This window comes from Poromitra crassiceps (assembly GCF_964638095.1).
Source record: "Poromitra crassiceps genome assembly, chromosome: 23".
Lineage (NCBI taxonomy): Eukaryota > Metazoa > Chordata > Actinopteri > Beryciformes > Melamphaidae > Poromitra > Poromitra crassiceps.
The window spans coordinates 24246140-24260255 of NC_139639.1; the positions used below are offsets into that span (position 1 = coordinate 24246140).

Here is a 14116-nt window from a genome sequence, read left to right on the forward strand (position 1 = left end):
CAGTTTCTGGCAGTGTTGGGCAGTAATATATTACTCAGTAATATTATTACTGTAATATATTACTTTCCCCAGTAACAAGTAGTGGGATTACAATTTCCAAAACAATATTACAGTTACTAATCCAAGTAACTTCAAGTTACTGCATTACTTTTTCCAGTGCTTGCACTATGCTAAAACGAAGTGTGGAGATAGTCTGGCTATGTGAGACTACTGCGTTGCGAGAAGGTGATTAGTTTTTTGTCCTAGGTAGGCAAATAAATAACGCAGTTTGGCTGATTGTTTACTCCTCTTGTAAAGTTAATTATAGTTCCAATAAAGTGGATTCGGTTCTAAAAGGAGCTGGATAAACATCACTTTTTCGGAAAGGGGGGGGCGGGGGTAGCGAAAGTAATATAGTAATATAATGACAAGTAATGTAACTACCGGTAATTTGATACAAAGTAATGAGTAATGTACTATTATACATTTTTTAAGGAGTAATAAGTAATGATTGACTTATTACATGTCCTGGATAACTTGCCCAACACTGGTCTCTGGACTGGAGCCTATGACAGCAAACCTATTTGGAACAAACTAAAGTTGGTTGCCAATATCAATATGTACACATCAAGTTCTGTGTCAGGAACATGCATTGTCAGGACATCAAATGATCTGCATCTGCAAATATAAAGTTACTTGTATAGTTAGGCTACTTTTACGATATTGGTGATATTGTTTATCATCAAACACACATGGCATTTTCCATTTTCCATAACACCAAGTCAGGTCAACAGGTGCAGCAGCAGTAGTGGAGTAGACTATCCATGTGATATTTTGACATTGTGGGAAGGTTGGCCACGCCCCGTTCGTATTTTTTAGACCAATGGCAAAAGGTTTACATTCGCACTCGACGCCGGTACTATAAAGGTAGGATTAATAACAGATTAGCCATTCAACTCATTCATTTATTCATCATCCGCATCTGCAAAAAATAGACCGTGTCTCATTCGGTAGGCCTACGTTATATTCGTTCGTTGGATTGACGCGAGCTTCTCTTCCTCAACTGGAAAATTCTCTGAATCACTTCCAGCTATTTTACTAGGCTATGCAGAGAAAGGCGCTCACCTGCTTATTAATTGGGATTGCAATTATAAAACCATGCGAGCCTCTCTCTAACACCACCGAAGCATCTTCTCTCAGTAAGTCTCATGCGCAGGCCACACATCGATTCATTGAACTAGGCTACAACATTCAAAATGTAGCTATATATTATAGGCTACATATTTTGCAGTCTCGTTTTGATTGTAATGTTAGCTGTTAACTGACGGCGGTGAAATTGCACTGTGCCAATAAACTGGTTTATAAATAAAATAGGCTAAATTAATCCACTTTGCACACACTGGACTATATTTATCTTGCAAGTCGGCAATATAGCGGCGTCTCCATGTAAGTAGCTAAGTTTGATATGCCATGGTGGTAACACTATAGCACCTGACTGGTTTCTCCTCGCCATAGGCAACAATACAGACTGGCTTGCGGACTACAGCGACATTGAAACCAAGTTCTCGGTGCGCAGTGCAGAGGAGCCAGAGGAGGACTTGTGTTTGCTGGTGCCTGGGAGGCAGGAGACCGTCTCTCAGTGCGGGTTCAACACCACACACAAGACGGTCGCTATCATCCATGGCTGGGCGGTAAGTCTGCAAGCTCCTTCCATTAGTCTCAGCAACACTTTGAAAATAATCTTTGTTGTAAAAAATATATATAAAAAAATGTGTGTGAGCAATTAAGCTATAATGGTGATATCATATAGCCTAATGATAATGATGCAGATGATTTGATATAACCTAGATTACATGTGCACCGGTTGAATGTTTGCTATCAGGGCTCGACTTCGGAATATCATAATTTCTTAAAACTAATGTTATAGGACTACTTGTTTAGGTTTTATTTTAGTTTTAATATATTTTTGCTGTTGATTCATGTGTTTTTGTAGGACTTTTTAAAGTGTTTTGTAATTTAATTGTGATGATAATAATAATAATAGCAAATTATTATTATTGTTGTTGTTGTTATTATTATTTATTATTATTATTATTAGCAAAGTGGAGTCCTTTCCATAGTTACAGTCACTAGTTCCTAACACATTCCATATGATCCTGTGTGGTTGCAGGTGGCAGGTTTTTTTGAGAGCTGGGTTCATAAGCTTGTTGCTGCTCTGTTTGAGAGGGAGCCCAATGCCAATGTTATAGTGGTGGACTGGCTGGACCGGGCCCAACATCACTACCCCAACTCAGCCGAGAACACCAAACTGGCCGGCCAAGATGTGGCAAAGCTCCTAAACTGGTTGGAGGTGAGAGTCTGTGAATGAAGATTTAGGCTAAAAAAACAATGCTACAGACTGGATATCCATACACAATGCATGGACCAAAACACACCTGGACACACTTCCCTCGACTGCAGCAACTATACAGCATGCAATGATACTGAATGTGAAAGATATTGTGAAAGATATTGAACGTATATAGTATTATGTTGAGTAATTTACAAAGTTTAGTGTCTATCGTAAGTCTTGTCTTGTTGCATTGTATGAAAGCTCCTATACTCTATCTACATTATGTCAATGTACAAAATGTGTTTTCCCAAGCGTTACCAAGACAAGTCCATGTATTTTATTGAAAGTGATTGTGACTGTGATTATTGCCTGAAGGTCGACGTGAAATATGATCTGTCCAAGCTTCATCTGCTGGGGTACAGTCTGGGCGCCCATGTGGCAGGGGTTGCAGGCAAACTCACCAACAACAAAGTCAACAGGATAACAGGTGTGAACTCTCTATTACATAACGGAACATGGGGAATGTAGCATGACAAGGGATTAGCAGCACCACGGGTTGTTATTGCATTCTTCAAAGCACTATTTCATAGTTGTAAAATCTCGTCAAGGCCCGAGGTTCTAAGCCTCCTCTTATGTCATCAGGCTTGGATCCAGCTGGTCCTCACTTTGAGTACGCCAACGAGCTTCGCCGCCTATCGCCTGATGACGCCAACTTTGTGGATGTTCTTCACACAAACACCAAAGGGAGCCCAGACTTCAGCATCGGCATTCAGAGACCTGTGGGCCATGTGGATATCTACCCCAACGGAGGCAACGAACAGCCCGGCTGTACTTTTCAGTATGCCATGAAGATGATTGCTGAGTACGGCATCAACAGTATGTCATTTGTGTCCGCTTAACACAAGTAACTACAGACAACGCAGACATAAAGTTTAGTAATGATTAATTGTGTCCCAAAAGGATACACACACTCTTAAGTGTTGACCTTTTTGGTAATTCTAACAAATGGTCAATCACATAAATACATCACTTAAAGGTGCTACATGTTGCCTTTTTAAACATCAATAAGTTAATTGTGATCCATTGGTATAATTACTGTAAACAAATGATACTATATGATGGAGATGATAAGTAGCCTCTATCTCACATCAGGGGGTATTGTTAGTGCTGGTGTTTCTCAAGATTAAGATCACATCCCACAAACACCTGTTGCTTTCTGTCGCAAAGAAAGCATGCTTATTTGGTCAAAGGTTTTTTCTTTGGCTGATTTGTTGATGTTAAAATATCATGACCAAAATGTGCATAGTGACAAATGAAACTTAGTGGCTCTCAGTTGCCAGTGCAACAAAATAAGTGTCTGTATCTCTATCTACAGTTGTTTCCACCTCTTTGTCATACAATCATTGCTTCAGTTCCAATCACCAGTCTGCCTCAAACAATGATTATGTTTCTCTGCCTGTTTGCTTTATTTAATTTTTTACAAACTACACATCTCTGACTGACCAACCACTGTCAAGCCCCCAAATTGAGTGTGTCCTCCTTTGCAGATGTGGATCAGATTCTTAAGTGCGCCCACGAGCGCTCGGTGCATCTGTTCATTGATTCGCTGGTGAACCAGCAGCAGCAAAGCATGGCGTACCGCTGCAGCTCGAAAGATGCCTTCAACAGAGGCCAGTGTCTGAACTGCCGCAAGAACCGCTGCAACAACATGGGCTACAGCGTTAACAAGGTCCGCACCGCGAGAAACGCCAAGATGTACCTCAAGACCGGAGAGAAGATGCCTTTCAAAGGTGTGTTTTTGACTGCGTTCATTTTATAACATAATATAACGTAAGGTAATTTTATCCACTAAGTACAATAAGAACATACAGGACATTTGGGCGACTATTTGTTAGTATTTGAAGAGGTACAAGCGATTGTCCAGCAGCACATTGGACCATGATTTGAGAGATGTGTCTTCTGTTTCTTCAGTTTTTCACTACCAGATTAAGGCCCATTTCTTCAGCCAGAAGAACCTCATCCTCACTCACCAACCTATCCTTGTGTCTCTCTATGGAACTCATGGGGAGAAAGAAGACATCCCTCTAATTCTGTAAGAAGCTCCACAAACTCTTCATGAAAACACTACTATCGATCTGTGTTACTGTATATTCTGTTAACACCTTATTTCACGTATAATTATAGAAAACTGTAATAAAATGGATAGGATATGGATTTATTGAATATATTTACTTATACTATAAACTCCACAACAATTGACATGTTCTTGTGCCCTGTTGCATCTGCACCCTCAGGTCTGACCTAAACACCAACACCACAGTGTCCTTCCTGCTCACCACTGATGTCCACATTGGGGATCTACTGAGGGTGAAGATGCGGTGGGAAAGCGACTCCTTCTTCTCTTATTTCACTGAGAACAAGTTCACGATCCGCAGGCTGCGTATCAAAGCTGGGGAGACACAAGACAAGTAAGTTTCACTGTGGAGGATTCACTACACTAGCGGAGTACCCGTGCAGTGTATTGGGCTGTGCAGCCATTGTTAGCTAGCTCGCTCGCTCACTCGCTACACTCACTCACTCACTCACTCGCTCACTCACTCACTCACTCACTCACTCACTCACTCACTCACTCACTACACTCACTCACTCACTCGCTCACTCACTCACTCACTCACTCACTACACTCACTCACTCACTCACTCACTCACTACACTCACTCACTCGCTCACTCACTCACTCACTCACTAACTACACTCACTCACTCACTACACTCACTCACTCACTCGCTCACTCACTCACTCACTACACTCACTCACTCACTCACTCACTCACTCACTACACTCACTCGCTCACTCACTCACTCACTCACTCACCCTGGCTGATTCCAACTCCGCCCAGGTGGCTCCTCCACTCAGATGAGCTCCATCAGTCGCTAACGAATGGAGCTCTCCGTGGTGCTGAACCTGTGTTGACTCATTTTGGCCACTAATTAGCTATTTTGCCCTATTTGCCTAATTTAAAAAATCTAGCTCCGTTAGGTCACACGCAGGGGTGCTCCAGAGGCGCAGCTTGTGAACAAGCAATGCAGGCAATTGCTTGGGGCCACAGGCCATTAGGGGGCCCCCGATGGCTGAGAAACTTTCCTCCACAGCAGTGACTACAACTCCCTCCCCATAAACAACCAATGGACGATTTGCAATGACATTGAAACCTCCTTAAAGAGGCCCCATGTCATTCCCGTCATACTCGCAGGATTCATGTACATTCTCTTGAATTGAAAGTGAAACATACATTCAAGAGAATGTATGTGAATCATGCATGTTTGACAGGAATGATTCACAGTCATTCACTTTCAATTCAAGAGAACATATGTGAATCATTCCTGTCAAACTTGCATGATTCATGTACTTTCTCTTGAATTGAAAGTGAAAGAACGCTGGTTGGAAGGGGCCCCTTGGAATGTTTGCCTAGGGCCCCAACAGACTCTAGAATCGCCTGTGGGGTGCTCTTTACACTTCCTGAAAGATTCAGCGCGATCGCATGTAAAATGGCATAGCTGTGGCCGAACACAATTTGCAATCTGTGTACAAGTCAATAAGTGATGATTCCCCCCCCCCCCCCTTTTCTTCTGTAGGCTCATTTTCACGGCTAAAGGTTCGGAATTTGCCCACCTGATTCAGGGAGGTGATGCTGTGACGTTTGTGAAGTCCAAAGAGGATCAAAACAGTCTGCGGCTTGGGAGGTGAGAAAGGATTTAGCCTTGGCCCTTTTACACAAGTGAAACTGAATGAGTGTAGGATTTAGACCAGTCAGCATTCTGCCTCTACTAATCATTTGTTATTTCCCCTACAGGTTGCACAGGCTCAAGGTTCATGGAAGCTTCTTCAAACAAGGCGTGAATGAGGTCGCTATTGCGGAGTCTTCGTCACCACCACTACCTTCACCATCACCATCAGCTGAGAGTCACTGAGAGCCCGTCTCTCCTCTTGAAAAATGTGTGTAATACGGCATCACTTGCACGACTGTTTTCTCCTAAAAGCACTTAAAGGACACACTCCGCCCATTTTCAACCAGCTTTGCATCATTAGAACATCAGTAGTATATCAGAATACTGTAAACGGTTTTGAAGTCTGTCATTTAATTTGACAGTTATTGAGTGTTAAAGTGTGGACCAGTGACATCACTGGTCCACACTAACTCAAATTAATAACTCATTAACTCAAATCAACTCTCAATAACTGTCAAACTATTCATCATTCATCTAGTTTGACAGTTATTGAGAGTTGATTTGAGTTAATGAGTTATTAATTTGAGTTAGTGTGGACCAGTGATGTCACTGGTCCACACTTTAACACTCAATAACTGTCAAATTAAATGACAGACTTCAAAACAGTTTACAGTTTTCTGATATACTACTGATGTTCTAATGATACAAAGCTGGTTGAAAATGGGCAGAGTGTTCCTTTAAAGGACACACTGTAAAACAAACGCTACTGTATTAGCGATATGCCTTGCATTGATTTCTGCATGCGTTTTGTTGTTTATGATGTATTTTTCTTATTCCTGTGGATCACTGGCCAAATGTGACATCACATTGAGATACTATTTCCAGCACAGCTACAATGGAGTTTCATAGCATTGGTGTCAAACACGATTGTCTTTCTAGACTCACAACTTTGCACAGCGTTCAACAATCATACAGGGAGAAATCTATCATAGAAGAGGCAGAGGGAACAATTTCTCCACCTACAGAAGCCTCAACAGATCAGAATGCAATGCAGCCACAAGACACTCTCAGCTGGAAAAACCCACTTTGCTATTCACTTTGCTAGCCTTTGACTTGTCTCTTGTTACTGAATTAAGACACTGACTGTAGGTTTTTGTGCATGACCTGCTTGAACATTTGAGCCGTGTTTGTAAATCTCAGGTCAGTTATTCAGCCAATGAGCAAGGACTATGTTTTCCTTTGTTTGTAGTGCAGCATATAATTCAACATTCCCTTCAAGGAACCAATTTCATGAGTGCATATTTTGGTCCCTATCTCAGGCTGTGATGAATATTTTGAATTTTCAGATTAGGTTTATTGATTTTGTTTCATGAGTCTTCTTTTATTGTAGAAAACTTAACTGCATTTACGGTGCTCTTTCAATAATGCTAATGCTTTACCATATATATTATGTATTATGTACATTATGTATGTAATAAAGAAAACATATCAACCAGTGCAGTATTTCAACTAGCGAGCCTAGCATGTTTTGTAACAAAATCTAATAATTTTTATGTTACACTATATATTTTTTGGGTCATTTTGGAATAGTGGTTTTCATCTCACTAGAGGATGTATATATTGATGGCTTTTCATTATTTATTACATGGCATCATTGTAAAGTTGACATAATGTTGCTCAAACTAATCGGCTTCACATGCACGGGGAGCTTAAGAATATTATGTTCTTTACATTATATTTATTCATTGTAACTACTTTTACACTTTATTTGTTTCCATTGTTCAACTCAGGATGCAACAAAAATGTTACACCTGTAATTACAACTATGTACTGTAATCTTTTGGTTTCCTGTGCTGTTTTATATCCTGTGGTGTTCTTTTATATGATGTATTTATTTTCTTTTTGCCGGGGTTTGCTCCAAATAAATACTTACGGTATATGTTTTATCTGATTCAACTGGGTTTTCTTTTTGTGTGTCAGTAATCTGCCTGGAAAATGTTTGACAGGAATGTTTGCTACTATAAGCTGCTTTATTATATTGCTAAATTAAATCAGATTCCATACTGTTTTACTTTCATGCCAGCAGTCACTGTATAAGCACAGATGTTTTATATTCACTCATTTTAGAGTGAAATCTATTTTTGTGACACACAAACCAATTAGACAGTACATTGCTTAACTGTCATGGTTATTTATTTTGAATCAGAACACAGAATATAGAAAACATCCATGTATGCCTACAGCTGAAACTTCTATTGAATGTGAATTAGATTAGTTTCATGTATCACACTCACATAAGGGTTCCATATGTCTACCAATGGCACCCATAATATTTATACATAAACTGTTGCCTACCTGCCTGTTTAGGGGCACTGCTGTGGTCCTTAATACCATCTAAGGAGGGCTTAAACTTGAACTCAGATTTATCCCTTAAATCTCCTCTTAATTAGCTTCAAAGTTAGATTGTTTTTCCCCAAACTGTACAACAACAATGTCAGATATTCTATTGTGCTCTTTCCAACACTTCATGGAAGCCATGGCATGTTTATATTGAGTGAAATATTCAAACCATTAAGACGTTGTCTTAATGTGCATCATTTTCTACACATTTCCATGTAATGCAGCATGACATATTGGGTATTTCAGTAAAACTTGGGACCCTGGATTGAACATAAAGTTCTGTGGGTTGTAACTGTAGGACTATTGTTTGTACTGTGCAGCTTCCTAATGGGAAGCATGAGGACGCATGGTCAGAAAACCTTCCTTGGATATGCAAACATTAAAAACTGAAAGTGAAATAATGTTCAAATAAAGTTATTCAACCAGCAAACAATTTATTTGGCATTGAGATAAAAGCTAATTTCTACAAACTTCTGCATGTGAATTATCTCACAAATACAGTGGTGGGGTAGTAGGGGCAGTGGGTGAAAGTTCATGAGACACCCTGGAACAATTAGTTATTTGTGTGTGTGTGTGTGTGTGTGTGTGTGTGTGTGTGTGTGTGTGTGTGTGTGTGTGTGTGTGTGTGTGTGTGTGTGTGTGTGTGTGCGTGCGTGCGTGCGTGCGTGCGTGCGTGCGTGCGTGCGTGCGTGCACTGAAAATGACAGGGGTTGGGGGTTCAATTCCTGCCAGAGCCATATGTGGAATTAGAGCACTTTGGATAAATTAATCCATCACATGACATGGCATGCAAGGATTTTTGGGGAACCTTGGCAGAAACCATTTCATACCCTGTCAAGTCTGAGTGATGTGTTAAATTCAGTTAAAATCATGTTCAGAATTAGGAATTATTATATTTTATAGAAGATCATTTTAATCTTGAGAGTGAGAGCCTTCAAATCCGATGATTTGGAAACTCTACCATGCACGATAGTGGTTGGACAACTCTGTTGTCCTTATCTGAAATAGTCACAGAGGTGGGATCAGTGGGTGCACATGGCCAAAGAATGAGCAGGCATCTAAAATGAGAACATCACTACTCCCTTCAAATTGGCCAATCACTTTGACCCAGGAAGATAACTGCACCTTCACATGTGATGTTGTGATGTGTTACTGGTCCGGGGTCAGACAAATTTAAATGAACTAAAGCTACTTTTTAATTTACAACAAATGGTTTGGGTTTGCTGTTATGTGTGACCATTCACCTCTCTCTCTTTATCTCTCTCTCTCTCTCTCTCTTAGTTTGTATTACTTTGAACTTTGAATATATGTTTTATTTAAATAAACATCTTTTTCTTTGGCAGAACCTTGTTTGGCCTCCTGTTTCGGTCTCCTCTTGAGCCTATTGTTTATGGAGGCTGTAACATTTAAGATGAGCAGGAAAAGTGGGTATGGCCGTTTTTCCACCCAGGAGTGGATTGGTGCAAAACAAATACTTGTAATCAATTCGGAATCATGAAAAACCCCTAGTTCGGACCCTCACAAGTTGCTGAAGGCGATATTAAACATTTTCAGTTTTTCCTGGATAAGGTTCTGGGTACCCAAACTTTCCTGGCCCTGTCTTGCAGGAGCCTGGTGGTTGGGGTATGGTGTCGTTAGGCTGATTGGGTGCACCTGGGCCGGTGGGCCCGGTGTGCTCCTTGGGATTTAAAAGGCTTGAGACCAGTCTCTCCCTCCTCACCTGTGTGCACCTTTTGTTCTGTGGTTTGTTCTGGGTTAGGATTAGGCATGGGGCATGGGGCATGGGAGAGGCTTGGAGGGATCGTGAGACCCCCCGAAGTGGTCTCCGACCCTCCCTTCGGCCCGCAGACCCCCCGAAGCGACCCCAGGACCTCCACAGGGTCCTAGGGCCCATCCAGGCCTCGGAGACCCCAGGTTTATCCATTAAATAGGCTTTTTCTGGAAAACTGCAAGCTGTCCATTGAATGGGTTTTTTAAGGTAACCTGTGCAAGCTGGACATGGGGTTTTGCAAGTAATCTCTACAACCCCAGAGAAACTGCAAGTAACAAAAGGATGAGTCACACGCCAAAGTAAAAGTTATAACAATTGACTAAAACTAAGGACTAAACTACACAAACCAACAGAACAAAATGGTGCACACAGGTGAGGAGGGACGCATTGGTGAAGACATTTCTTGGTATTTGTTTCCAGATTTTAGCAATATTCCCAGACTATAAATTACACTACCAGTTGGATGCACTTGGCTAATATTTCCCTTTGATACAGCAGGGAACATTTTCACTTGGCTGACCCAATGATAGAGTTGGCTATCAACGAAGACAGTGGTGATGTATAGTTTTTGAGATATTAACGTTTGTTTGGCACAACTCATACTATTAACTGCCACGGGGTTCCGCATTTCTGGGTGGCAAGTGACGTCAGGCTGATTCGTCCTATACAGATAGTCATGGAATTCTGGAGAAAATCATATCTAACAATATGATATGAAAAGGGTTGAGAATCACTAAACTAAAAAACCTGAGTTGACGGCAGATCATCACATTGAGAAACTAAAGTATGTCACCACTCACGCCATCACTGCTAAGCAGAGTGGGTGTCAGGAAAATGACTGACAAGAGACTATTCTCTGGTGTGTCTAGTACAGATTGTGGAGAAATGTTGGAGAAGTGTTGCCACAATGGTGTGATTGCACTCTTTGTATGAACAGATGGATCCATCGATCAACCAGATGAGCAAACAGGACCTTAAAATTGCCTTCTTTGGAATTGTCATCATCAAGTTGACAAACCAGTGACTCTGTGTTCTTAAACTGTACACCAACATGTAACTGTTGCCCAGCATTTGACTCTGGTCCAGGAGCGCTGTCATCCCCCTCTGTCTCTCTCTACTGTGTACCGTTCAATAAAGGCAAATTGCCCAACAAAAAATATTGACAAACTGAACGTGTTATTGTGGGTTCAATAGAAACAAGCTGTATTCAACAGATATCTTTTAACACATGAGAAAGAAACAATCTAGAGCACACGGTCAAAGTTAAGGCAATTTAATAAGTGCAAGCAGACTAACGTTTCGACACACAAAGTGTCTTCTTCAGAGTCAAACAGAGACATGGTGTAGATGACACCAGGATAAAACCAGTCTCTCATTGGTGGGGCATGGTTAGAGTGTCATCAAAACACACAGCCAATGAGAGCGTACCACATAGCCTCTACTCAGGAAGCAAAACAGGGCAATACAAGACTGAATATAAGCAATGCATAAAAAAAATGCATAGAAAATACTTGGAAATACTTACAAAATACAATCAATCAATCACAAATACCTTTTGACGTTGATGTTTAGCAGTGTTTCTTAACTATTGCAAACAACCCACCCACCTCTTTTTCCCCAACCTTACCTTGACATTAAAGGCTCTTTTCAGCTATGTAGGAAGGTTGGCTACACATCAATACTGAGTGGGCATATTCAGAGCTTTGGTGGAAGAGGAACGCTGTTAAAGAAAGTGTGTCAAGTGTCAACATATCCACTGTCAGTTTATGAGGCGACAAAAATAGTGCAAGTGTCAAATTGAAGTGTAAAATCAGTGTCAGACAGTTTTCCCGCGGGATTCAGTCCAAAGACCACAGCTGTGTGAACCTGTGTGGTGGTGAGAACCAACCCTTGGAACTGGACGTCCATAATACTGTCTGTGTTTACACACACAGACCCAGACCCACAAACACAGATACAGACATACACAAACTCATGTGCATGTAGACACACACACACGTGCTGATACGCAGACACATATTTGTACACATGCACAGACACACACAAACATGACCACAAATGTAACGGTAACCAGCGTGCATAGGTGGATTATGACATGACAGGCCCCTGGGCCTGGATGCATAAAAGGGCCGCACCTCACAGCGCACATACGCACAATTAAGGCCAGAATAATAACTAAGACATGTATTCACCTGCATCTCAACAGGTTTTACAGCACAGCCACCTGCACACTCAAAGCCAACAGCACAATAACAAGAAATACATTCACCTGTATCTCAATAAAACAGGATTTATAGTGCAGGTACAGTTGATTAAAGCCAAAAGCACAATAATAACCCTCTAATTGTCCATAAACTTATGGAACATTTTATCAAAAATAAAGGGTTGGGGCCCTCAGGGATCATTTTGTCTCAGGAGTGGGCAAGATACACGGTTGCCCTGTGAAGAGACTCTGGGTTATGGGCACCCCCGGCCTGAGCTCTCAGGCCCCTGGGCCTGCGTTTAGTAATACAGTGCTGTACAGTGAATAAACCTCGCTCTCTGAGAGCTCAGAGATGCTCTAGCAGCAGACGCTTATACAGAGGCCATGGGTTTTAGCCTCCTCGCTAGAGCGTCCACCTCCCATGCCGGAGGTTCAGAGTTCGATTCCCAACTGAGGAGGATTACACCAGTGGTTCCCAACCTTTTGTGTCTTCTGTACCCCTTGAGCTGTTTGCCAGGCCATTAGTACCCCCTCACTCAAGCGTGTTCTTTGTGGCACAAAGAAAACAGTGTGGCTGCGGTGGATCTGCAGACGTACGGTACGAGTAGCCTACATCCATACAAAATATATTTGTCACTGAACTGCCGATGTTTGGGCTTGGCCTCTTTTTTCCTTTTGTCACCGGGCTGAGGCTCCCCTAAACCTGAATCTGGAGAGACAGCAACTGGACATTTGAGCCATGTATCCATGGTTGCTACTGTAGCTAGTTGATTTGTGCACAATTTTGACATGCGTGAACATCACTTGAAATTATGTGTATTTTTCTTTTTTCTTTCTTTTTGGAATTAAATTGCAATCCCCAATCTTTCCAAGTACCCCCTGCAAGCTGCTTAAGTACCCCTAGGGGTACACGTACCCCTGGTTGGGAAACACTGGATTACACAACCAAGTCCAAGTCTTCTCAGTTCTCCACCATACAGTATCCTATAGACATGACCTCATCATCATCAGTAAGACTTTTTCATATTTTACCCAGCAACCATCAGCACATTGCTAAACCGGTATTACAGGATATGAGAACAGACACTCCAGTGAAGCATGTAGCATCTCTTCTGAAAAGTGGTCACATACTGTACTGTACATACATACAATCACATACCGTACTCTCACTCTGATTCCTCTCTGGTGAACCCTCTGCCTCATTCCTTCCTTTAGGGATGTTATCTGTGTCATGCATACAGTATAATCTGTTACATAGGCTATACTGTGGCCAGCCAGAGTGACCCACATTTCACTCACTATCTCCTCCCTGTGTTTCATCAAGACTTGCTAATATTTGCAAATAGGCCTACTTTTTACAGTTTATTTAGCCTACTTTGTCAACACTACGAATTATTTCCAGCTGCTCATTGAACCATGTCTGTGTAAGATTGAATGTCTAGTTGCACATCTGCACATAATGGCAAGAAGATATGGATTCCATAATTAATATAGACTTGTATTGTATTTGTGCTGTAGTAGACTTTAGACCAGGTGACCCAGGTCAAGTTTTATCCACTCCCTTTTCCAGGAGGGGCGAGTGTGAGGAAGTGTGACCCAATAGTTGGAATGATGCTTTGACCATCCACAAATAAACAATTGACGTCAAAGCCATTTGTTATTTTGGATCAAGAATGGCATCTGGAACTTCTAAAGAAGTGTGTA

The 14116-nt window shown here is 41.5% G+C and overlaps 1 protein-coding gene across 1 annotated transcript; it reads left to right on the forward strand.

The window, feature by feature from the left end:
• Nucleotides 1-1070: 1070 nt before the first annotated feature.
• Nucleotides 1071-6281, forward strand: LOC310796850 (lipoprotein lipase; the record flags this gene model as incomplete). The annotated part of the gene is made up of 10 exons (XM_083659078.1): nt 1071-1178; nt 1495-1670; nt 2150-2329; nt 2687-2798; nt 2954-3187; nt 3859-4101; nt 4283-4403; nt 4606-4779; nt 5946-6053; nt 6164-6281. The coding sequence occupies exons 1-10, from the start codon at nt 1085-1087 to the stop codon at nt 6279-6281; spliced, it is 1560 nt and encodes a 519-aa protein (XP_083515204.1). The 5' UTR covers nt 1071-1084.
• Nucleotides 6282-14116: the final 7835 nt, after the last annotated feature.